Genomic DNA, 24688 nt, shown 5'->3' on the forward strand with positions numbered 1-24688 from the left:
CATTACAAACACGTGTATTTTCTGCTCCAACTCTGACTGGACAACGACCTACTTTGGTCATTGTAGATTAAATAAAGGGAGTAAATTTCCCGCTAGAAAAACTCTAGAATTCTAAGATTGATCTTGGAAATTTTCTAGAAAAACTGGGATATTTCTGAGCACCAAAAGTCAAAAATGGTTGAGACAAAAGTTCAGACCTTTTGAGATTAATGTCAGAATTTTTTTAGAAAAAGCTTGGACGATTCTGAGCTCCGAAAGTCGAACGTCTGCCAGGAAATAATCAGAAATTTTGAGATTAATCTCAGAAAATTTCTAGAAGAAACAAGGAAACTTCTGAGTTTCAAATGTTGAAAATTTGCAAGAAAAAAAATTAAAAACGATATGAGAAATTTTATTGCAAAAAAATATGGAAAATTCTGAATTTGTAAAGTAGAATTTTTTTTTTACTTTTTCAACTTTCTGAGTTCCAAAAGTTGAACATTTCCATCAAAAAAACTCTAACATTAATTTAGAAATTAATCTAATTGTGAAGTTGAAAATTTATGAGCTCCAAAAATTGAGTTAAAAAATGTTCAAGAAAAAATTTCATAAAGTCAGAACTGCACCTTCAGGAAATTTTTGAGTTTCAAAAGTCTAAAACTTTCGACTTGTAGAGCTAAAATATTTCAGGTTTTTTTTCTGAAAAATTTCTGAGATAAATCTAAGTTTCTCTTGTCTGGAAATTTACTCTATTGTTATTATTATTATTATTTTATAATGGCCCTAATACGCTGTCGTAGGTGTTGGCGGTTAACTCCGGAATAAATCAGATGTTTTGTGAAAAACGGTTGCAGTTGTCACCAGCAGGGGGAGTTCTCAAAGAGTCCATTGAATTTAAATTACATTTCACATCCATCTTAAAGCGAATCTTTCTTAGAAATGTTCAAAACATAAGCTTGTGTTCTTATTACCACAGAACTGGTTCAGTTTAAATTAACTGTATCTAAAATTTGACTTGTTAACACCTAACTGTGTCTCATGGCTTCACTGGCTCACATGGTGGCTTGGTCAAACTTAAGTCTGGTCAAACAAATGTGTTTTTTGTTTTTTTTTATTTAAAAATATCTAATATATATATATATATTTAAATAGAAACCTTTTTTATTTAAAAAATTGAAGTGTTCAAAGCTTCTGAATGTTACAGAAAACTAAATGCTATCCCATCAGCAAGAAAGTATGTACTTGTGACCGACCGTTTCCTTAAATACTGAAATCTCAATGTGTCAAATGTGAAATGTTCAGAAGTGTTCTAGAAAAAAGGGAGCTTGAAAAGTCAAAACTTAAGTAGAAGTAATTCAGAAATAAATTGGACATTAATCTAAAAAAAAAAAATTCTAGAAAAAAATCTTGGAAATTTTTGAGTGTTTTTTTTTTTTTTTTTTTTTAGCGAATTCTTCACTAGAAAAAAAAAAAAAGCCCAGAAATGTTTATGTTTTTCTATTTGAGATTTTAAGTTTTTGGCAGAAATGTACTCTTTTTCTCTCTCTCTCTTGTTCTCTCTCCAATGGCTCCAATGCACTATTGTACAAATGTACTCAAATTAATTATTTTTTTTAGTTCTTCAATGTGAGTTTTGTTTATTAATAGGGTTTTGCATTATTATTCACTCTAGAAAAAACCCCATCAGATCTGATTTATTCCAGGAATTATACCACCAACGCAAAAACCGTCAGGGTTCCCACACAATTCATGAATAACACTAAATATTAGTTGTTGGATCGATTTCAACGGAGCGTGGAATCCACACAGGCAAATAACACACACACACACAAAAAGTCTGATGTTAATATAAAAAACAATATAGGTGTAGAGAAAGTTAAATTTATCACACGGATGCAACAGGAAGCAGTTTGTGTGTCCTGGTCCATCGGTGCCGTCAGTATTATGAGAGAGGTTTATTTACACACATGTACAAATCTGAGTATCAAGGAATCGCATATAACGAGAAAACTGAGCCGTGAGACACTCAAACACCAAGACTGTGATATGACTGCCAGATAAAATGTCTCTCCAAACTTCTTGATGTACATATGCAATGCCTTTTGTTTCATTTTTTATTTTATTTTATGTTCTTATAGACAAGGTGAATAATGCAACGACTGAAAACAAAAAAAGGACGGTGTTTAACCACTAATTATTATTATTTTTTAATGAATAAATGAATTTACTTCCTATCTCACATGGGGGACGTTTCTATGGAGACGTACCCCACCGCCTTCCTGTCATCGTCGTCATGGAAACGACCCGACTCCTGAACCCTTCGAGGACATCACTGTACCCATGGAGTCTGCACTGAACTGTTTTCTTCACCATCTCTGGAAAAAAAAAAAAAAAAGCTAAAAGTGGGACCTTGGCTGACCTTTTTGTTTTTTCTTCTTTTCTTTTCTTTTTAACAATGGTGGTTTGATCAGGTTGTTGCAAACTCACCGATCCTTGCTCCTTTCTCTCCCATTTTTTGTACCGTAGTGTTTGTTTTATTTATATTTGTCATTCTACACAGTGTTATCTTGTATGTTGTAAAAAGAAAAAAAAAAGAAAAGAAATTGAAAAAGAAAAACAGGCACGTCTTCAAAGTCTCTGAAAGGTGATGATGGATTAACTGATTTTTTTTTTTTCTTCTATTTTTGGGATCATTTGCTTGTTTGTTTTCTTACCAAAACATTAGGGCAAGAACCCAGTAGTGGACTTGCATTGCCGTGTTAGTATTTATTTTGAATTAAATTAAAAGAAATACATTTCAGGTTTTTCTTTTGTAGTTGTGACTTCTTTATTTGGGAAAATCTTTGTCCATAACCAGCAGACAAAAATAAGATTATTTGTTTATTAGTGTTTTTCCTCCATAAAAGCAGAACAAAAGATACATGTAACTGAAAAAAAATAACACACATTTGAAATCATGAAGATGTTATTGGTTCAGAGCAGGGGTGTCCAAAGTGTGGACCGGGGGCCATTTGTGGCCCTTGGAATGATCTGTTTCGGTCCCTGACAACAAGTCAAAAACTGTACAATTTGGCCAGCAAAATGGAAAACAATTGATGACCCCAAAAATCTGGAAATGTTCTTTTTTTTTTTTTTACAGTCCAAAGTTAATTTGATTTGGATTTTTAATAATATACAGATTTTATAAAAATTTGGTTTATCGTTCAGCGTTTTAAAAAAATCATAGTAAGCTAATTGTTGTGCTTTTAGTTTAATAAATGTTGTATCTCTCCAGTAGTTTAAATTTACCAAGTTTGTCGCCCAAGGCAAAAAGTTTGGACTCCATGTTCCTAAATTACAGAAATAAATCTTTAAGTAGGTGAGCTTCAGGGTTGAATAATCTAAAATAAATGTCAAACAAAAATGTTATTGGGTTGTGTAGATATTTGATCTGTTTGGCTAAAACGACATGAATTATTTAAGGAAGTGATCAGCTTTGCAGTAGCTTCACACAGTGCTTATAAAAAGTATTCACCCTGTTGGACGTTTTACCATTTTATCGCTTTTATAAAAATCCCTTTTAACATTAAAGTGAAAACTGATTTCTACAAAATAGTGACCAAAATATAAAACATAAAATACCTGATTGCATAAATTTCCACCGCCTTTGAAGTGGCTGACCTAATTCGACAGAGGTCCAGCCAATTGGTGGCAGCGACACCAGGTTACCATGACTACGCTGAAGGAGTCGTAGGTGTCGCTTTTTTTAAATGATATATGAACAAAACAAATTCATTTTAAAGCAAAAGTAATGGAAGACATTTTGATAGTGTACTTGTCACAGTTAGACCAGGATCTTTATTACATCCTTAAATGGACTCAGTTACAAAAATTGACCCAACTTAAATATATATGACAACAGAACCAGTCAGGGCTGTTAAATACATAATGTAATCAAACTGAAGATACGTTCATATGCGATGTCGACTCAAGCAGAAAAGCTAATTAAGAGCTGAACAGATGGACGCCAGGTTTCCAGTTCCAGATCTTCCAGCAGCACCCACAGGAACCAGTCAGTGCAGAACCAGTCAAAGCCGCGCCCACTCTGGATCAGAAAGGGGATCCTTCACTCTGGTATGGGTGGAGGCCAGTCCACATCCACCGACTGAACAGAAACACCAGTTAGACTCAGCATTAAAGCATTAACACACATTATTTATATTTTTAACCGTTTCTTTAAAGGAGACGTATTACGCAAAATTCACATTTTGCACTTTTTAAAATTTACATTTGCTTCTAAAAACAGACCAAGCACTTTTTTTAAAAATCACCTTTTTTTGGCAACAAGTTGATGTTTATTTGTGTCCGGAAAATGAACCGATTCAGAAACCTTCTGAATGTAACATCACAGCCTGTTACCTGGCAACCACCAGTGGATCTCTGCCTGTCACCTAGCAACCCAAGCTGAGTTCCAGCACATTTGGTCAGCTATGCCAGAAAACAACCAATGTTTTGTTGTTGACTCTCCATCCAGAAACCTCTTGCTGTATTCTTGTTGGCTGTGCAGGAGGCTCTACTTCTGCTTTTCTAAGGTTGTTTAATTGCGGACCTGTTTGCAGTCATTTTCACGTGCGAGTGTAAATGTTGAGTTGGGGGCGTGGCCAGCAGCAGCAGTGACAAGACGACCTAAAACAGCTCATTTTGTGCATAAAATATAATAAAAATGTTTTGTATAGCCCTTAAACATATCCTATCCAGTTCAGGGAAGCATCATAGGTCACCTTTAACTTCTTTTATATGCGTTACATTTCTCACCTCCACGTCCAGCTCCAGGATGTCCGTGTCGGTCTTCAGCAGCAGACAAAGATTCGGTTTAGTGCGCCCGAAATCTCCATGGACAAACTCTTTGATGTAGCTGTTTGACAGACATTAAGGAGCTTTAAACTACACCTTCGGCTACATTCACATTGCAGACTGAAGCGACTCAAGAACGATTTTTTTGTCAACTCAGGGGTTTTTTTGTCCTGGTCGTTCACACTTCCAAATATATGGGATTTGTAGCTGATCTCCAGTGTGAACCGCAAACGACCTGAAAGTGTCCTGGATGTGCAGTAGAGGGCGCAATAACGTCACACATAGAGAGCGAGCTCAGTGTTTTGCCAACCGCCATAAAAAAGAAGAAGAAGAAGTGTTCAGTGTTTACTGAAGTAAACATAGACGCTAACAGAGGAGCATATCTCACAATTTTGACGTTGTTGTCCAACAACCCAGTACATTAAAAACTTAATCCTCATTATCGTCCGCCATGTTGTTGTTTTTCTTCCCGCGGATGCAGAATAGTGGCGTTTGTCGCGTATCGACGACGATCAGGTTGACACCTGAACATATCAATCTGAACATTCAGGTACCTGATCTGGCCATTCAGATTCAGGCCACATTTGAAAAGATCGGATAGGATATCCAAGTTGCCTACGTCGCATTTGAAAAAAATCCGACCTGTGTTATTCAGACTGTCGTGAAAATATCAGATACAGGTCGCGTAAAGGTTGGAAGAAACAAACAGAATTGATTTTGACGTGCAAGTGTAAATGTTGAGTTGCGGGCGTGGCCAGCAGCAGCGGTGACAAGACGCCCTAATACAGCTCATTTAGTGCATAAAATATAAGAAAAATGTTTTGTATAGCCCTTAAACATATCCTATCCTGTCCAGGGATGGGATAGGAGTGGATATAGGACTCCACTCCACATGTTATAAATATGTTTGTGGTGTGTTCAGTCTATCATAGTGTCGGTCGGGTCAGACTTTAAGTGAGGATACGTCCCAGCCTGAGTTTTCAATCCGAGGTAGAAGTGATGTGAATCCACGAAGCGGACGTTCATGCTGTGGATGACCCTCTGCCGGATCGCCAATGCCCGCCGGTGCAAAACCCTCAGAGGAGTCTTCTGATCCAGAGTCAGATCCTGCTAACAGAAAGTTAAAATCCTCATTTCTTGATTGGCTGTTATTTACGCAGAAGTCAATAACAGTAATATTAATACGTCACTTTAACTTACGCCATGTTTGTCCGACTACAGTTATCCTTTTTATAATCTGGCTATTTTACTTTATTTTGAGAAGAGGCATACATTTCATATGGAATCCAATCATGATGTGATTAACTTAACGTTACCACGATGAATTCATCAGAACCGACAGGAACTGAGCACCTTGATGTCGTTAATGAAGGAAATGTCTTCATTCTCGATGGATTTCTGAGTCCAGACCAGCGCCGTGTAAGACTTTGTCTTTTCTTCTTCTCCCTCCTTCATCCGACTCATGGCTTCTCTGCAGATTACAAAAACACAACACCGAAAAGAGAACGGCTCTACCAGATACTCATACTATGAACACTGTAAAATTAAGAGAGAAATATAAGGTACCAGTTGTCTCACCTGGTTACAATCTGCAAATCTCTCACTCTGATTTTATCTGAGGATTTGTTTATCGTCTGAAATCAGATAAAAAGTATAAAATTATGGCATCATCACGGCACTACTGCAGTTTACAAGAACTTTTCACAAACTTTCAAATAAAGAAATCGATTTGAAAGGGTTTGGATATTCCAAAAACACCAGTGCAATGTGGATGCAAGTGCAAGTTTATTACAGTTTTACACTTTGAAATTCATGTCAAATTAAAAGTATACAAAGAAAACAAATAACTGTTTTTAGAAGGAGAAATATTCAAAATAAAGACCAAACAAAACTGCAAAATGTAACCAAAAGTAGAGCTTGTGACAGTCTGTAACGACTGAAGCTTTCACACTGTAGAAACTGACAAGTTATTATGTTCACAAATTACAATTTTACTGATAAAGTGAAATTCACATTTGAAAGTGAGTTAAAACTCTTTCAACTGTATGCAGAAAAGTTGAACCGCCTTAGAAAGAGACAAAGAACTAAAAATAATAACAGTCACTTCTAAAAAGAAAAAGTAGCATTTCTTTTTTATAAAATACACTTATTTGACGTTCATCACCTCCTGCAGCTGCTTCATTTCCACTTTGCTGAACCGAGATCTGTGTGGGTTCAGCAGCTCCATGGCAAATGGACGACCTGCCAAAGAAAAACGCAACAAAATTTAATAGAACAATTTTATAGAACACAATTCTGTACAAATTATAATTATGTAAATTGGAGTTTAGCAGCCAACATCATTATCTCTTGTTTTAGCCCTTACCTTATAAATATTGTTGTAATGGAATTAAAGACATCCAAGTACTACATAACATTATAATTTTGACCAATAAGAAACTTTGAGTGAATTTATTAATCCATCCAATGAAAGACAAAGTCTTTTATTTTGAAGTTTATCTGTTGGCTGTAATGTAAACCTTCAGTCGTCACTGATTTATTTTCACAGTGAATTTAGCACTGACTCTACTAAAAGTAAACGTAACTGTTATTAATTATTTTTATATTTTACAAAGTTTCTGAACTTTATTTTGAAAGGCCATGGAAAATACCCACTTTTTTGATAATAAATTAAAAGCGTCAAGTTTTGTTTTGAAACGTTTCCCAGAACTTCACTTTATTTTGAAAGGCCAACTTAATCCCTTTATTAAAACAATGTTAGTCATTCTGCCAAAGAAAAAGACAACAAAACAAATAAATTAGTACATATTTTGTTAGAAAAAAGGTTAACCGTGTGAGAATTATGGCCATAAAGTGTCTAAAAACATAAACTGATTAATATAAATGTGTTTTTATTATAGTAAAATCATGCAAAAATAAGATTTCCATTTCTGTTTCGTTAGCTAGTTTCATCAGGAAACCCGAAACAGTTTAAATTCATTCGGTCAAACAAAGTCTCACCATTTCCAAGCGTTCGGACGTCCACATCCTCTCTGCCCGAGGAGGAGAAATTAAATCCTGCCACAAAAAGAAAACACATTTTGTTATTTTTCCTAAAAAAAAAAAAAAAAACTGCTTTTTGAGGAGTTGATGTAAATTACTTAGTGAGTTAAGAGCACAGAATTAAACCCTTTGCTGTTTTTGTTTCTCAGGACGCTTTTATCGTCAACCCGAGTATAACAACAGCTCAAAGCAAATGTGATAACCTGACTCAAATAATCACAGATTAGTTTTAACTTCAAATTGCTCCATCAGTTTGTTTCTGTAACAGTTATGGGCTAGGCAGCTAACTGCGGCTACATAAGCAGCATCGGAAGAGTGGCCTTTTAAGGAGCCTGAGGTGTGAAAAAACACAGGAGGCAGTGCTTTTAGTTTTGGTGAATATATATATTAAGTGATTTGAATAAAAAAAACATACAATTACAATAACACAATGAGACATATGAGAATTGACTCAGAATAAATTGATTTCCAAATCATAAAGTCCATAGTCCATTTCTAGCTCGCCATCTTTCGATCCAGATGAGGATCTGATCCGACAGGTGGAAAAAAAAAGGAAAAAAAAACCCGACCTAAAAGGTCAGAAAACCCATTAAGTGTTTTATCAGAAACAAATATAATACAAAGGAAATAATTATTAAATTTAAACATCTAGTTTATGCATACTAAATGCAAATGCAATAATTAGATTCCTAATAATTAAACAAACATTTCAATCAGGTTAAATTAACCATAATTTAAATGAAACAAAACTATCATATTTCAACTAATCAATTTAAAATTAAAGTGCTAAAGTTAAAGTGCACTTCCAAAATATCAATCAAGAAAAATAAAATAAATTAATTGTCAAATACTCAAGCAGAGTGAGGGAAGGAAAATAAATAAATAAATAAATAAATATACTGCGCAATATCAATTTAAGTGTAGCTACATTCTGTTCTGATCAATTTTAGTTTAAACTTCAGTGCCTCGGCATCAATGTAAAGGTGTCAGAATACGCACAAACTTCAGCAACAAGTTACCTTTTTGAAGAGAGTGGGGCGTACTTAGCCACAATCAGCACTAACAGAATCCTGGTGACGGTCCAGGTAAGCAATGCCAGTGATTCTAATAAAACAACGCTCCAATGAGCAATCGAGCAGAAGTACCACAAGGAAAAAATAACACTGTTAACAAATAAACTCACCCAGCAATCAAATCAATATGTTCAAAGATTTTTTGAGGAATTCCTGAGGAAGACGCCAACAGCAAGCCACAATCACAGTGGAACAGGTGAGGATCTTTTACTGCGCACTGGAGGCGTGGCTTTAAATAAGTTAGCAGCGTTCGGGCAAAACAGGAAGTGGGCCCGCAAAAATAAAAGTCCTTTACTAATTGTGGGTTACATTTCTTTATGACTTCAGCGAACATCTAGAGCAATGTTTCTCAAACGTTTTCTGGCTGAGGACCACTTAACCCATTTAACAAACACTTACGAACTACCTAACTTGAAATTACCCCACAATAACACAACATCTAAATTACATTTTATATATATTAAAATGTTGTGTGCCTGCAGTGAAAGGAAAATGTTCATCTTTCCAACGACTTCAAACACATGAAGATTAAAGAAGTTGTTCTTTAATACCGAGTGTGTATTAATTTGGCCATTTGTAATTTAGAAGCACAATAAAAGAAAAATAGACTTAAGTTGCTTTGCCATAAACAAAAATCATTTTCTGCACCATTAAATATCAGTGATTCTTGAGAAGAGGGACAAAACAGGTCCTATGGATAAAGCACAAAATTTGAATCAAATATACACAAAATAAAATTTCATACATTAAATTATCCAACAAATTCTATCAATTTTATTTATCACTTGTGTTTAAGTAGTTTAATCATTTTTAAATGAATAAAAATAACAATAGTTGTTGACGTGCGAGTAAAGTCATAAAAAACAAAGGACAGTTTTCACCAACTGAAGCCGTTAACGGCAAGGAGCCGTTCAAAAGACCCGAATCGTTCGTGAACGACACATCAATACTCTCAGGAGGAATGACTTAGCTTCCTCCGATCACATAAGTAATCCTGACGTTGTTTCTTTCCACCGGTATCTTCAGTATTTCTTTTGAGTGACCCGGTTTTAAGCACCTTATCCATTATTATTTTTAAACATAAGTCGTCTAGTAAGCTAGCTGTAGCGTCGCACTTTGAGCTGACGTCACGGCAAATAAACGGTCGTTTGCATGCAGTACCTTGTAAGCCACTAGGGGGCGCCCGCGGGCCACTAGTCTGATCTAGAACACTAATCTGGTGAGGTTTGGGTTTAAAATGTGGACTCACCGTCAGCCCTGAATGCAGACAGGATCGGTGCGGCGATCAGTTCCTCCACGGAAGACTCCATCCTCCTCTCCCCATCGATCACCCAGGGAGTCTGAGGCAGGCTGCGGCAGAACTTGTTGTACCTCCCTGACCGGTGGGGACGCGGGGTTAGAACAGTTTTCCCACCGTAAAATTCAAGAATGTTTCAAGCATTTTAAAGATAAGTTTTCACATTTTTCCAGCACAACGTTTTGGAGGTAAAATTAATAAATCAATTAAGTTTATTTGTATAGCAAATTTCAGCAATACGGCAGTTCAAAGCACAACATACAGTCAACGATAATTGAGGAAATCAGTAACAAACATAACATTTTAATGGGTGCCATCACCATTAAACGTTAAAATGTTTATCTATGCTATATGACATTTATTATGGTTATTGATCATGTTTTGTGATAGTATTCTACAGCAAGGACAAGGTAAACTAAAATATAACAACATTTTATGCTTTGAAATGTCTGGTCCAAGAACAAAATACCAAATTAACAAAAAATCCTTCAATTTCAATAACGCTGTTTAACATATATAAGATAATTCAACCTTTATTTCAATAACACAGATCAATAAGTCAATGAGTCAATAGGAATAATAAACATTCATTACAGTGAAACAATCGAAGCAAATTGTGTTAAGGTAAATGACATTCCCCCTCAAATTAATACTACAAAGAAAGTTTAAAAAAAAATAAAAAAAATATTCTTGCTACGTTTTCTGGCATTTTGCAAATAGAAATAATTTTGGTAGTTCTAACTGACCTAAAAGATAGAATGAAAGTAGAAATGTAACATGTAAACATGTAAAGAAAGGTTCTTATTGTCTTGCTTTACCTGCTATGAAGACAGAGACGTGAAGACACTGGATGTCCTGAGGGGTGCAGCTGCCGCTCGGCTCTGATGGTGGACAGGGGTAATGCCTGGAACAAGAAAAGAAACACAAAAAAGCAATAGATGTTAAACAAAACACTTTGTAGAGACAACCCATTTCAGCGCTACTTACTCTAAAAACTTCACATCTGAGATCTTCTCCAGAGCTTTGACCACAGCCATGCGGGTAAACACCGACTGTAGAAGAAATGAAAAGCATCGTAGATGAAGAGGCATCAAACACAGCATCAGTGATGTACAGAAACTGGACTCTGGCATCAGTGGACCAGAAGTTAAAGGGGACCTATTATGCAAAATTCACTTTTTTATGTTTTTTACTTGTATTTGAGTCCTAACTGCTTCTAAAAACAACCCAAGTGTTAAAAAAACAAACATTCAGCCATTATTTGGTTTCAAAAACCTCCTAATCACATGCGACTGGCACTGCACCATTACCTAGCAACCCTAGCCCAGCCAAATTCTGTTATCTAGCAATGCAAGCTGAGTTCCAGCACATTTGGTCAGATGGTTTTACTGCTCTATTTGCTGTACAACGGCTGCTGGAAAAGACAAGTGTTTTGTTGTTGACTTGGCATCCAGAAACCACTTGCTGCTTGTTGTTGGTTGTGCAGGAGGCTCTACTAATGCTTTTCAAAGGTGTGAGTTGTATAATTGTGTATCTGTTTGCAGCCATTTTTAAGTTAAAGTGTAAATGTTGAGTTGGGAGTGTGGCTAGTAGCAGCTTATTTGGATTTAAAGTGACAGGAGGCCCTAAAACAGCTAATTCCAATCAGACTAAAGTCTCGTTATCTAAGAATGACTTAGATAACGTTGTCCATGGATAACATCTTTACCTGTTTGTTCTTGGTGGGTTTGAAGCAGCCAGGACAGCATTTGGCTCTGCAGGATGAAGAGGATTAAAAGCAGGCAGAATAAAAATCTGAAACTTCTGTGCAAGTCTGCACTGATCACTATTTTATCTCTGTTCAATCAAAATGATTTGTTGTTCAATTTTACGGCTGGTGTCTCAGGAACTTTGATTTCCATTTTTGTTTAACACTGCAGGAATGTGACAGGTTTTGGAGTTGAGGACTCACAGGAAGTGGCAGTCAGATTCTGTGTCTGGATGAGTGAACTCCACACCGACCTCAAACGGACTCTGAAACAATAACAGGAATGACCAATAACTGAACACATGTTTTGAAAATATTATCTTCTGTGTAGTATTCGTTACCCAATCGATGCGTATACAATTACAATACAATACTTTAACATTTTTGAATTCTGCACCTAATTTATCACATAAAATCCCAACAAATTACGTTGAAGTGGAGCAACTTCTGTTTTGTATAACTTTTTGTCTTCTGTTTCACTTTTATTTTTATTAAATTAATTAATTATAATTTTCAATCCAATATTATTTGAATAGACTCTCAGTTTTGTTTCCACAGGCGGTGTTTTTTATGATTGGATCTCACCTACCTTGCTAACCACAGCCACACCCTCCAGCTGTTTTGTGACCAGACCCTGCATGATCCACTTGAAGGCCTCCTTCACCTGGATGACATCATCTTTATCGAGCACTAAACCTTTCTGTCTGTAAGACCAAACCAACTCAGATTGTCCAAAACTTTGGAGACATTAATGTTCAAAATGTTCAACACAAGATCAATTCTCTCACCTGACTTCCTTCTTCACATGGAGCCAACAGGAGTGCTGAAGAGGTAAAGAATAAAACTTTAGCATACGATTATTTTGGGATGGAAGAACAGAGTGGGTTTGTCTCAGGTGCACTGACCTCACGCACACAGAGCTGAGCCGGCAGAGAGACGGACAACACAAGGGTGTCAAACTCGTAGTTTTGGGCCTTCACTGTTTCAGCAATCTGTGGAAACGCAGCAGCTGATTTTAACTTTAGGACAATATGAGAAATGATCACATTTTAAAACCTAGTAAAAGTAAAAGCTGCAGTATGCAAATTTTATTTTTAAAAAACGTGGTGATAGTTTGGTATGAGACATAATCTGTGAAAAGATCGATCTCCTCCACCTTCTCCATGTGCTACTACTTAGCGCCGTCAATCACCCTCTGTGTAGTGCTGCTCATGCCTCCTCTCTCCACTGCACTCTGCTATGCTGCAGCTAGCACAACCTGTTGTGAATGCTAAGGCTAGTTAGCATGGCCACAGACAATGTTTTTTTTTTTGCAACTGCAAGTTGTTTCTCAGTCACTAGGACATTTTACAGCATATTCGCAAGATTGATTGACAGCGCTAAGATCCTCCTCTTTGCTCTGATTGGTTGTTTTTGTTTGGGGGCAGTACAGGGAGGAGGATAAGGAGATCAATCTTTTTACTTATAACAAACTGTCACAACATGGTGATAGTTTTAACAAATATGTAAAAAAAAAAAAAATGTTTTTAAAAAAAATTAAAGTTACATACTGGGACACTATACTTTAAAGTATATTTCTTGGATTAAAACACAACTGACAAGTCAAAAATGCTCTGGGAAGTGGCAGAAATGACAAAATAAAAGTCCAAGATTAAAGAGAAAACACAATATATTTGAATTGTTTGCCTAATAATGTGCAGTAAAGCACACAAACGTTACATACTGCACCTTTAATTAAAAAGTAGAGAATAATTTTTAACAAATGCAAACCTTTATTGCCTGATCTGGGCCACATAAATCCTGCAGGATTCCCAAACATAAGGCACACACACTTGACTCCTCCTTCTTCAGCGTTACCATGGCAGCATCGTCTGTTTCTGACTGAACCGCCTCTGTGGGATCCAGTTTGGCCCTTTTACAGGGAGGGTCTTCAACAGTTTGAGACGACTCAGTATCATGGGGCTTGATGTCTGCTGAATCCTGTACTTTGTTGTTTTCCTTCTCCATAATGAAAGTCTGAAGCTCTTTAAGAGTCTCCTGCAAAATATGAAACAATCAGTAGGCTGTTGCTTTGGTTAGCTGGGTTGGACACACACAATAATAATTTCCAACAGAAATAAGCTGGAACCAGCAGAATCGGATGCATCCCTACATGCTGTGCTTGTCGATAAGCAGCCTGGACGCTCACACAGCAGAACCTGAGGACACAGCGAGCGCAGCAGCCGGCTGACAAAAGCTTCTGAACGATAGGTTTGTCCTTCTCCTTCAGCGGCAGCATCACTGCTGGCTGCAGGACGGAAGAAAGCACAGTGGTCAAGATACTACAAGAGACTTTTCATTAAATAAATTCAATACAAAAAAAAGCAGAACTCTGTTTTTAAAATTGCATTTGGATTAAAGTCTTTTGAAAGGTTTTCAAAACTGGATCTGGTGTAAGAAAGATTTCTAACACAAAGGCTTTAAGTTTTAATATAATAAAATTTGGTCTTCTAATAGGGAATGAAGATTTCAATTAATAACAATTTGATCCTTCTAACTACGTTTTTTATTCAAAAATCTAAAAAATAATATAATATTATGTACATTAGGTCTTCTCAAAGCATACATGGTCTTAAGGTGCTTCTTAAGATCAATTTTTATCTGATGGCATTTAAGTCTTTTGATTTATTGTAATTGTGGTAAATTAGTTTATTATTGTTGTCTCAATTGTAAATAATGCATTTACTGATTTCTGTACAGCACTTTGGTGCTGGTTGAACTTTTTAAAAAGTGATTTATAAATACATTTGACATGGAAAAATAGTGAAATAATTTTATTCAAGAAAGTACTTAAACAAAACTGCTCATAGCAAAACGTTAATATCTGAAAAGCTTTTATTTTGCACATAGCAATGGGTAAAAACGTCACTCCAGGCCTTTGTGTAATTTTTCTCTCACTTGACAATTATTGCATTACTTTGAGTTGGTCTCTTGCAAAAAATAAAAATCTAAATGCAACACATGATCAGCGATATACTTCCGGCATAAACAAATAGGGTGAAAGTAGTAACTCATTAGCACATTTCCATTAATGCATCCATTTATTGTGTCTTTGGAACAGCAGGACCTAACCGTGTTTACATCATTCCTGCAAAAGGTCAGAAGGTAGTTTTATTGCTTGATCTTATTTGTTCATCTGCTTCAAGAGCACGACCACGTTCAAAACTCTGATAATTAGCAAACAGTAAGTCTTGGAAATTCAAATCTTTTGAAAACTGGACCGTATACTTGATAGTAAGCTCATGATGAAACCTCTGAAATGAACCTACCTTATACGGAGTTTATTTTTGGAGAATAAAAAGAAACCAAACAGCGTTTAGTTTTCAGTGAAACGCAGTTTTCTGCATGTCTGCGTCCACAGTCCAAACTAATCAAGCTGGATAAGCATCACGAGCTAATATCCGTCTTAATGAAAGGTTTTTAACTACTTTTGAGGCATATTTTTATTTGTAAGTATATACATGTGGAACAAATATGTCAATAAAATCATTTAAGAGCAACAAAAAACATAATTTTTGTTTATCACTCGACACGTACTGCCTGATTACGTCATCTTCATGCGCCGGGGATTTGACAGCCGGATCCTCCCTCTCTCTGCAGCAGCCGGTGACTCTGGAAGTTTCTGACGGCGGACCCGGGGAACACGCCTCAATCCAAGTCCATCCGAGGCCGAACCGCGAGGTTTCACCCACTGGGCCTCATCCATTCCTCTCTAAAGTTTACCGTTAACATTTCCCATCGTATATAAAGACGAAATGCCCGAACTCATGGCGGTACCAAAGGGATCAAGTGGAGGCCACAACAAAGGAGGGGCGTATGTGGACCGAGACAAGCCGGCCCAGATCCGCTTCAGCAATATCTCTGCGGCCAAAGGTGGGCTGAAATGTTAAACATATGTTTGGACCTGATTATAGTGTTCGGGTTGTACCTCAGCTCGGCTCGGTTCAGGTTGGGCCGGGTTCGGCACCGTTATTTTGGGTCTAACGGAAGCTTCCTCCGGGCCTGAAATATCTTGCGTGTTCCCCATGCTGAAGTGAAGTATATCTCCTCAGGATAAACATTAATAAAGTTAAAAAATATTTGGATCTTCTTATATTGGATGAGTTTTGATTTGGTGCTGATCATCATGACTCAACGATCTCAAAACATTACCTTAGCTGAATGACTAAAGTGCATCCTATGTATTTTTTATTATTATTAACTCGTTAAATGTTGCATAATTTTGTTCTTCAGTGGCAAAAATTAATTTAGATTGTCATTTTAAATGCACTTAATGCATCAATCATTTTAAAGGTTTTTAAATCACTTTTCATACAACAGAAAATGCATCACAAAATGCATGGCAGAAACCAAAGAAACCTATTTCTCCACCCTGGTACTCAGTTTTAAATGTTGTAATTCTCTTGAGTAAGTAGTTTTGAAGACATTGTATCATATCTCCTAATGATTGTTTTGTTGTATTCACTGTTGATCTTAATTTTTCATTTAAATTAACTATTTAAGGTCCTTCTAGGATAGGTGTTAATTCTCAATTCTTTCATTGTTTCATATTAGAAATGTGAATTTTTCTCAATATCTTAACTATTTGATTCCAATTTTTAGTGTCCCAATTAGATTCAGAAACAATTTTTAATTCAGAAACTCTGGAGATTTTGTTTAAATTATGTGACTAGTGAGGAAAAGACTGTAAATAAATACAACATTGATTTAAAACAATTTTACACGGCTTCATACTGAATCAAATTCCATCAGTTTATTTAAAAAAAAGTTTGTGAATCAAATTCTGCAACTTAAATTACCAGCATTAGGTTAGCCTTACTGCATCGGTTTTTCTTGAATAAAAAAATATGAAAGAATTATTGAAAATATAATTATACAAAAAAAAATAGGTCAAGTCAGTTTATTTACTTATATAGCATATTAACAACAGCCTCAGCTGATCACAGTGCTTCACAACAACCACAAGTAGATAAATGATAAAGTGAAAAATGAAATGATTGGTAAAAATAAGACAATTATAAAATTGGCAAAAAATACCAAAAACTAATAATATGAATAAAAGTCAAGACATACTTTCAGCTGCAGTGATTTCCCCCAAAAACTCAAATAAGTGAAGTACTAATATCCACCTTATTTTTTTTAATCTGGTGTTGATGGCCAACACCAGATAAACCAAATAAAAAAATTAAGCAGACAAAACCGATTTTTGAATCGATTCAGAATCCCCTGAACTAGGTATTGTGACTCTCTAGAGAGCTGATTTTTATAATGTTTTTCTTTTCTGCATTACAGAAATCATAAGGGTGATAAATTCTCATGATTTCCTTTAAGAAGAATATTTTCCCCAGCTTTCTCTGTTCTGACTCGTCGTGTGTTTGATTGACAGCTGTTGCAGATGCTATCAGAACCAGCCTGGGACCCAAAGGAATGGACAAGATGGTGAGTCAGACATATTTTCTTTAACTGGTGTCTTTATTTAACGAGGTTCATTAAGCGGAGGCGTTGTTGTTTCAGATCCAGGATGAGAAAGGCGATGTGACCATCACCAACGATGGAGCCACCATCCTGAAGCAGATGCAGGTGCTTCACCCGGCTGCCAAAATGGTGAGATGGAAACTTTGCTTTGTTTCTGTTTTCATGATCTGACAACAAAAAATGAATTTCCCGTTGGAGTGAAATTAACCCAGTGTGTGTGTGTGTGTGTGTCAGCTGGTGGAGCTGTCCAAAGCCCAGGACATTGAGGCTGGAGATGGCACCACCTCTGTGGTGGTGATTGCTGGCGCGCTGCTGGATGCCTGTTCCAAACTGCTGCAGAAAGGTAAAAACCTCAGAACCGAGAAAAACAATGCTGCCATGTTTAGATGTTTGTTACTGCAACTAACAGTCATTTTAGTAATCGATTATTCTGATGACCAATCAGAGACAAAATTGGCACATTTGGCTGATTTTTCATTTAAAAAATATGCAAATAAACAATTCAATTCCTTTTTGAATAATAATAAAAAAAAACAATTTATTGCCTAAAATGTAATTATGTAGCATTTAATTAGTGTGTTTGATCATTTGTAGCAAAAAACCCCCAAAAACCTCCAAACATCAACATGTGTGAAGCTCGGTCCTTTGGTCGACTTAACATCAGTACTTTGTAGAGTTGATCTGTTATGTTTTGGATTAGCTGATTAATGAACAAAATATGCTTAATTTATAGATTTATTTATAGTTTAATATATTTCAATGTGCCTTCTTTTACTTTATATTCAGTATAAATATTTAAATTACTAAGAAATTTCCCTTTGAGAATCAATAAAGTATATTTTACTCTATTCTGTTAAGAGATATTTTCCTGGTTAGAACATTTTTACAGACAAAGGTCTTTTTTTTTGTCTTAAATGCAAAATTGTTATATTTTTTGTTCCATTTGGATTTAATTACTTCTCTGAGTGTGGTGTTCTTTCAGCAAATTGACATTTTGAGTCTGTGTACTTAATCAATTATTAGAGTAGTTGACGATTATTTCAATTATCGATTCATCGTTTTTCGTTATCTCAGTTGTTTTGATTCAGCCCTCTGCTCTGTGATTGGTCAGGAATCCACCCCACCATCATTTCGGAGTCTTTCCAGAAGGCGGTGGATAAGGGCGTGGAGGTCCTCACCGCCATGAGCCGCCCAGTGGCGCTGAGCGACCGCGAGACGCTGCTCAACAGCGCCACCACGTCGCTGTGCTCCAAGGTGGTATCGCAGTACTCCAGCCTGCTGGCACCCATGAGCGTGGACGCGGTCATGCGAGTCATCGACCCGGCAACGGCTACCAGCGTCGACCTGCAGGACATTAAGATCATCAAGAAGCTTGGGTGAGTTTCCTGTTTGTCTGTCGGTTTGTTTTATTTTAACAGTCAGTTTTGCCAGTTTTCTTACTGTGCATGTTGTTTCCAGTGGCACCATTGATGACTGCGAACTGGTGGACGGACTGGTGCTAACGCAGAGGGTGGCAAACACCGGCGTGACCCGGGTGGAGAAGGCCAAAATCGGCCTCATCCAGTTCTGTCTGTCCCCTCCCAAAACTGACGTGAGTTAAAAAAAAATAGCTGAGATTAAAATAATTACTTTTAAAGATAGTAATAATATTTAAAAAGGTAAAGGGGTGCCCAAAGTCGGTCCTCGAGGGCCAGCATCCTGCATGTTTTAGTTCTCTTCCTGGTGGTACCAACAACCTTTTCAGCATATCAATGTTCTTCTTAGACCTTCTAATGAGCCATCATTGGATCCAGGTGCGTTAAACCAGGGAGAGAACTAAAACCTGCAGGATGCCGGACCTCGAGGACCGACTTTGGGCACCCAAAGTCGGTCCTTTTTAAACAAATGTTACAAAGTGCTTTACATACACAAAAATAAATCAAAACATCATAAGTGACACAAGAAACAGAAAATGTATATCAAATCGATTAAAATACCTAATTAAAAATAAATAATTAAAATACAAATGGGATTCAAAAATTAAAGCCATAATTAGTTTTAACCAATCGGTGCATCAATCAGACGACCAGGAATCAGAATTGGCCCATTTTCCTTTACATGAGTGTTATTGGTAATTTGCGGCTCAAATACAGAAAAATCAAAAAGTGTTTTTAAGTTGAATAAAATTGTGGTTAAAGGTTTAGGGCAATTTGTGTGCACATCGTTTTTAAAGTGTTAGGATTTTTGGGATTAATAATTTATATCTACAATAACTGAGGAATGTTTAATTGATATGAGTTACAATAATGTTTTTAATTTCCTTTTGGTATTCATAAACAATTTTTAACTTTGAATTGAATTGAAAGTTGCCAACTTTACTTTTTTTTGCTATATTTAGCAACTTTTCTGACAGAAAAAAAATTGTTGGCCAAAATCTGAATTAACGGCAGATTTTTTAAGGATTGGAGTTAAAATGAGAAAAAAGACAAATTTATATTGGCTAGGAAAAACCAGACTGGTGCAATTCTAATTTTCTCCTTTTTCAGTGCTTTATGATCAGATTTTCCTATTTCTATAAAGAAATTGTTTTGAGTTACATTTTTCCTCTTGGACAGAATGAAGGTGTTACACTTTAAATTTTTTTAATTAGCAAAATTGCACAAAAGTAAATGTTGGCATGACTTTACATGGCAGATAAATGCTAATAAAATAGCTTTTTGTTGCAAAATCGAAGCAAAAAGTGCATTAAATTGGCATAAAATACTATCATCAGAAAGCAAATCTTCAGATTACTCTCCTTCATTTTAAAACTTCCCTTTTTAACATCTGACAAAAGAGGTTTTTTTATTCCTGTTGTCTTTTGGTTTGCAGATGGACAACCAGATCGTGGTGTCGGACTACGCCCAGATGGACCGCGTGCTGCGGGAAGAGCGCGCTTACATCCTCAACTTAGTGAAGCAGATCAAGAAAGCCGGCTGCAACGTTCTGCTCATCCAGAAGTCCATCCTCAGGTGCAGAAGTTAAAAACAACAAAACACAGTTCATGGGTTTATGTTGGGATGTTGTGCTTGTTTCTCAATCATGCACCACATTAACTGTAAGCGGTTCTGTGACAGAGATGCCCTGAGTGATCTCGCTCTGCATTTCCTCAACAAAATGAAGATCATGGTGGTGAAGGAAATAGAAAGGGAAGACATTGAGTTCATCTGCAAAGTGAGTCTAAACTCTTCCTATAAACCTTGGAGTTTACACTTAATTACATCTGTTCTTCTTCTGCTATCTACATAGACAATGATACCGAAGAATTAGTTTAGCTTTGTTTTTATACATCTAATGAGGCCTACATTTTTTTGAATTTGTTCTTAACATATTCATTGTTGAATAAAGCTTCTATAAAATAATACGTCTTTTTATTTTTGCCACAGACTATTGGAACAAAGCCCATTGCCCACATTGATCACTTCACCGCAGAAATGCTCGGCACGGCGGAGCTGGCAGAGGAGGTCAGCCTGGACGGCTCTGGGAAACTGGTCAAGGTATGATCACTAAAACAATCCTTCATGTTTCAGAATGAATTCTGAATAAAAATGGCTCCATGTTGGGCGCCATTTTGTTGGGGAGTGAAAGGTGGCAAATAAGAAAACATCCTATTTGATTAATATGTTTAAACAAACGAGGCAATTAGTAAAGTGTTTGTCATTTATTAAAGGTTTAAAAATTAGAGCAGCTGCAGAGCGCCACAGCAACGGGACAATAAGCTGATAAAAAGTTGTAAAACAACTTCAAACCATTTATATTCTGCTTTTCCTTGCTTAGTGTCCGCACGTAGACCTGTTGCCATGACAACCGACACAACATCTTCGTTAACCCACAGAGCAAAGAGTAATATATTGACCAGAAAGTCCTGCACTGTTGCTAACTTCCTGCTTTTGGAACGGTCTCCAGTCAGGTTGCATTCAGACCGTTTTAGAGTCCACTTCAACCGGACAGAGACCGAGGTTTTTAGGCGGATCAGAGTTCGGTTTTTAAGTCCGTTTTGGAATTCAAATTTGCATTCAGACCTCTCCCAAAACTTGGACTTTCTAGACAAACGGATTAGAGTCTGATTCAGGACTCTAATCCTGGGTTGGTCTGAATGCACCCTAAGAGTAATTAAAAAGAGTGTGCTGTAATACAAACTTCTGCTGCTGAATTTACAACATGTTGGACCTGAGTTCTGCTTGTGGTAAACCTTTGTAATCTCATGTTGCAGATCACCGGCTGCACCAGCCCAGGGAAGACGGTAAGCATCGTGGTTCGGGGATCCAACAAGCTCGTGATTGAGGAGGCTGAGCGATCCATCCACGATGCTCTGTGTGTGATTCGTTGCTTGGTCAAGAAGAGGTCAGACATTTTATTTTAATTATTATCTCCTTATTTGTAGTCCTGGTTGGTCTTCAGTTTCCCCCTCTGACAAAGGCGCTCCTGCTTTCTTTCTTCCTGCAGGGGCGTAACAAACAGAGGAACATTACAGTAGAAAGCTCACCTTAATTAACGCCTGGTTGTTTTCAGCAACTTGGCTGGGGAGCATTCTCACAATTATAACAAACCAAATTAAATTAAAATCTTGACAAATTAACAGAAACAATTACGTAAAGACTACATAATCAGATGTCTCCTGGTTTTGTATTTCTGGTAATAATTGTTTTCGTGTCTTTAGAGCTCTGATAGCCGGAGGCGGTGCTCCAGAGATTGAACTGGCCGTGCATCTGGCCGAGTATTCGCGCTCCCTGGGAGGCATGGAGGCCTACTGCGTGCGGGCGTACGCCGATGCTCTGGAGGTCATACCCTCAACGCTGGCTGAGAACGCTGGCCTCAACCCCATCTCCACGGTGACGGAGCTACGGAACAGACACGCACACGGAGACAAGATGGCGGGCATCAATGTCCGCAAGGTTAGCACGCTTTACTGCAGCTGTTTACACAAACGGATCCACTCCAGACTTGTGTGTCCAGCTACACAGCTGGACATCAACACTGCTAAAGAGGCATTTGTACTCAATGATGTAACCCAGTGTTTTTTAGCCAGGGGGCGCTGTGGGGGCCTCAGTTAGTTGGAAGAAATTCATCAAGCTGCTTTTTTCCTAAAGCAATCAAGAAATGGAAACTTTTCTGACAAGGCAAAGAGCAGCCCCGCTTTGGAGAACTCTGCTGCTAAAAATCAAAAGAACTGTTGAAATAAAATAGAAATCCATGTATTTAATATAAGATATTACATATTTTCTTATCAAAAAAGTGGATTGTGATTTAAAAATTGTATTATCTGTTGATAGTCATAATATATTATCTGATTGAAATTTTCCATCACACAACTCATGTCCATCCAAACTCAGAAGGTATGAGGCAACATTTATGCTAAATTAATTTATTATGGAATAGTGAATAAAAAAATAATTCTAAAAGTTGAATGTTTCTACATTTTGTATCATTGTCCGTGGGTTTGCACAGTAGATCTCCAGTCAGAGGTTAATGCTCTTTGTGGGGAAAAGTTTGAGAACCCCTGGTGTGACTGAAGTGTTTTCTGCTTGTTTGATAGGGAGGAATCTCCAACATCCTGGAGGAGCTGGTGGTTCAGCCTCTGCTGGTTTCCATCAGCGCTCTAACTCTGGCCACAGAAACGGTCCGCAGCATCCTCAAGATCGATGATGTGGTAAGATGTAGTGTCCTACTTTAATATGTCAGTCATCTGCTAGTTGTTTAAAAAATGTATCCAATACTTCATCTGTTTCATTTTGTGTTTCAGGTGAATACTCGATAAGTCTGTCCAGTGAAGCGTCGCCAAGTCGGTTCGTTCTGTGAGGGATCAGAAGACCTGAATATCTGTTTGCTCAGATTTCATCTTTAGTTGTTACTTTGCCTAATTTAAATAAAAAAAGGCTTTTTTGTTGACACTCCAGCCTTGGTTTCTTATTTATTACCAATTGCAAAGAAAGGTGAAAGGTTCAGATCAAATATGTTTATTTTAGATCGTCATGACCCTCATAGCATGAATTTATATAATCACAACCTGATTATCAAAGAGAAAACATGATTTAAGTGTATCAACATTAAAATGTTCGAATAAAGGCAAACACACAATGAATAATGCACAAAAAGTTGATGGTCAACAGATCAAAAAAGTGATTTTGTCCTGGGAAAAGAATGCAAAAAGTGGTTATTTAAAAATGTATGCTTTGTATTCTAAAAAAATCAGTTTGTAATCTTCCTGCCCCAATTAAAAATAAAAAGCTTCTATCTGTTTCAGCAAAATAGGATTCTTTATAAAACCAAGGAAATCATGGACAACCCTGACCATCATTTTCATGAGACTGTCTTGGGAAAACGGTGTCTTCAGTCAGAGACTTATTCAAATTTGCTGCAATACAGACTGCCTCAAGAGACCTTACCTGCCAATAGCCGTCATTATCTACAATAACTCTTAAAGAATTAGTTAATATGAGTTAAAACATTTAATTTCCACACTGAGGCCGCAACTGACTTAAATCTTGCTGGTGGCCTAACACTCAAAAATATGTTGAAAGGTATTTTCATTTAGTTTTTTGTTTCACAGTAGTTTTGCAAAATCTTCAACATTCTGGGGATAAAACACTTCATGGGGTATATTCTATGTAAAATTTTTAAATGCATTGTTTGAAGAGTAAAAGCCATTTAATTTTATCATGTATAACCAAATAAACTCCTTAATGACTAGTATTGGGCATTAACTATTACATTTACTTCACTTTTTTGAAAAAAAAAAGAAGTATTTTTATTAAGCTCTACTTTTTACTTTTACGTAATTTTGTTATGAACTACTTTTACTTGAGTAAAATTTCTGGATTTTCTACCCACTGATTGAAAAACAAACAAAAATTCACCAGACAAAGAGGCACACCTGCAGTTTCATAAGTTTTATACAGAAAGAAATTGATTTGGAAGAATTTAAATTTTGCTTTATTTTCTTATTTTTTGTTACTTGAATTTGAATTATCATTTTGGTCCTTAAAATACCAACATTTCCACTTAACTTTAAATTTTGGTCCGCTGAGTATGTAATTTTTAAATATTAAATGACTGATAATTTTGATCAGTTACTTAATACGTTTTACTTTTACTAGAGTAAAAATATGTTGAAATGGAGCTGTTGGATACTCTACCCACCTCTATAATACGAATTTGGTTTAAAAAAGTGAAAAAGATTATTTA

At 36.5% G+C, this 24688-nt stretch overlaps 2 protein-coding genes across 4 annotated transcripts; one reads left to right on the forward strand and one right to left on the reverse strand.

Annotated features, from left to right (window-relative positions):
* Nucleotides 1–2617: 2617 nt before the first annotated feature.
* On the reverse strand, nucleotides 2618–15486 carry pus10 (pseudouridine synthase 10). 3 transcript variants are annotated; one of them, XR_004339233.1, is made up of 18 exons: nucleotides 15280–15486; nucleotides 14124–14258; nucleotides 13742–14008; nucleotides 12877–12963; nucleotides 12760–12794; nucleotides 12561–12675; nucleotides 12176–12237; nucleotides 11933–11978; nucleotides 11212–11276; nucleotides 11043–11128; nucleotides 10177–10302; nucleotides 7813–7869; nucleotides 6977–7053; nucleotides 6391–6446; nucleotides 6166–6283; nucleotides 5777–5919; nucleotides 4290–4873; nucleotides 2618–4123 (listed from the first exon to the last, which is right to left on the reverse strand). XR_004339233.1 is itself a non-coding variant. In XM_032562191.1 (18 exons), the coding sequence occupies exons 2-18, from the start codon at nucleotides 14247–14249 to the stop codon at nucleotides 4085–4087; spliced, it is 1605 nt and encodes a 534-aa protein (XP_032418082.1). In that variant the 5' UTR covers nucleotides 14250–14258; nucleotides 15280–15486; the 3' UTR covers nucleotides 2618–4084. The 3 variants fall into 3 exon arrangements, 2 of the variants coding, with proteins under 2 accessions (XP_032418082.1, XP_032418081.1); XM_032562191.1 differs by having other exon boundaries at nucleotides 4774–4873; XM_032562190.1 differs by having other exon boundaries at nucleotides 2618–4873.
* A 97-nt stretch (nucleotides 15487–15583) lies between these two features.
* On the forward strand, nucleotides 15584–23399 carry cct4 (chaperonin containing TCP1, subunit 4 (delta)). Its single transcript, XM_032562189.1, has 13 exons — nucleotides 15584–15883; nucleotides 17397–17449; nucleotides 17525–17614; nucleotides 17720–17828; nucleotides 18597–18861; nucleotides 18944–19076; nucleotides 20336–20475; nucleotides 20581–20677; nucleotides 20890–21000; nucleotides 21717–21847; nucleotides 22164–22398; nucleotides 23040–23153; nucleotides 23247–23399. The coding sequence occupies exons 1-13, from the start codon at nucleotides 15766–15768 to the stop codon at nucleotides 23259–23261; spliced, it is 1611 nt and encodes a 536-aa protein (XP_032418080.1). The 5' UTR covers nucleotides 15584–15765; the 3' UTR covers nucleotides 23262–23399.
* The last annotated feature ends 1289 nt before the right edge of the window (nucleotides 23400–24688 follow it).

The sequence above is a fragment of the Xiphophorus hellerii genome, chromosome 5, assembly GCF_003331165.1.
Source record: "Xiphophorus hellerii strain 12219 chromosome 5, Xiphophorus_hellerii-4.1, whole genome shotgun sequence".
In the NCBI taxonomy this organism is placed as follows: domain Eukaryota; kingdom Metazoa; phylum Chordata; class Actinopteri; order Cyprinodontiformes; family Poeciliidae; genus Xiphophorus; species Xiphophorus hellerii.

Coding starts and splice junctions, on each gene's coding strand:
- pus10 (XM_032562190.1), bottom strand. CDS start 14,249: ATGCTGCCGCTGAAGGAGAAGGACAAACCTATCGTTCAGAAGCTTTTG. Junction 11,129..11,211: donor TCAGATGTGAAGTTTTTAGA/GTAAGTAGCGCT, acceptor TTCTTGTTCCAG/GCATTACCCCTGTCCACCAT. Junction 4,874..5,776: donor TTGAAAACTCAGGCTGGGAC/GTATCCTCACTT, acceptor TCTGTCAAACAG/CTACATCAAAGAGTTTGTCC.
- cct4 (XM_032562189.1), top strand. CDS start 15,766: ATGCCCGAACTCATGGCGGTACCAAAGGGATCAAGTGGAGGCCACAAC. Junction 17,615..17,719: donor TTCACCCGGCTGCCAAAATG/GTGAGATGGAAA, acceptor TGTGTGTGTCAG/CTGGTGGAGCTGTCCAAAGC. Junction 19,077..20,335: donor TGTCCCCTCCCAAAACTGAC/GTGAGTTAAAAA, acceptor TTTGGTTTGCAG/ATGGACAACCAGATCGTGGT.